Source organism: Pygoscelis adeliae, unplaced genomic scaffold (assembly GCF_000699105.1).
Source record: "Pygoscelis adeliae isolate BGI_AS28 unplaced genomic scaffold, ASM69910v1 Scaffold482, whole genome shotgun sequence".
NCBI lineage: Eukaryota > Metazoa > Chordata > Aves > Sphenisciformes > Spheniscidae > Pygoscelis > Pygoscelis adeliae.
In genome coordinates, this window is record NW_008824192.1 from 67,163 (window position 1) to 67,747 (window position 585).

Sequence of the window (585 nt, forward strand, 5' to 3'; positions counted from 1 at the left end):
TGCTGCGGGAGCTGGCTGTAGGTGGCTGCTGAGAGCCCAGGGGGTGGCAGGACTGTCCGCCGACACCTCCGGGGCTGGCCGGGTGCGGACAGTGCCCCAGCCCAAGGATCCCTCTGTGTCCCCCAGGACCACAGTGCTGCAGAGCATGAAGCTAGGGGTGGATGTCAATCGGCACAAGGAGATCATCGTCAAAGCCATTTCCGCCGTGCTGCTCCTCCTGCTCAAGCACTTCAAGCTGAATCACATCTACCAGGTGAGGCGGGCCAGGGTCCGGCCGGCCTGCACGGGGCTCTGGGGATGGGTGGGACCCAGGATGGGTCCCCATTCGCCCGCCTTTCTCCCCAGTTTGAGTACATGGCCCAACATCTGGTCTTCGCCAACTGCATCCCGCTCATCCTGAAGTTCTTCAACCAGAACATCATGTCCTACATCACTGCCAAGAACAGGTAGTGGAGGGGAGTGTCCGCCCGCATCCTTGCTGGGTGTGGGGAGGGGGTCCTTGCTCGCTTTACCCCTCTGTGATCCCTCCCCGGCCATGGCTCCGGCGCAGGCAGACCCAGGGAAGTGCCCGGCTGCAGCGGGTGG

General features: G+C 63.6%; 1 protein-coding gene across 1 annotated transcript in view; it reads left to right on the plus strand.

The window, feature by feature from the left end:
• STRIP1 (striatin interacting protein 1) overlaps window positions 1–585 on the plus strand; it is an 8,008-nt gene that overhangs the window by 6,783 nt on the left and 640 nt on the right. Inside the window, exons 16-17 of the mRNA XM_009334752.1 lie at window positions 127–253; window positions 346–446. Of these exons, the coding sequence (XP_009333027.1) occupies window positions 127–253; window positions 346–446 (228 nt within the window). The remainder of the gene's footprint in view (window positions 1–126; window positions 254–345; window positions 447–585) is intronic.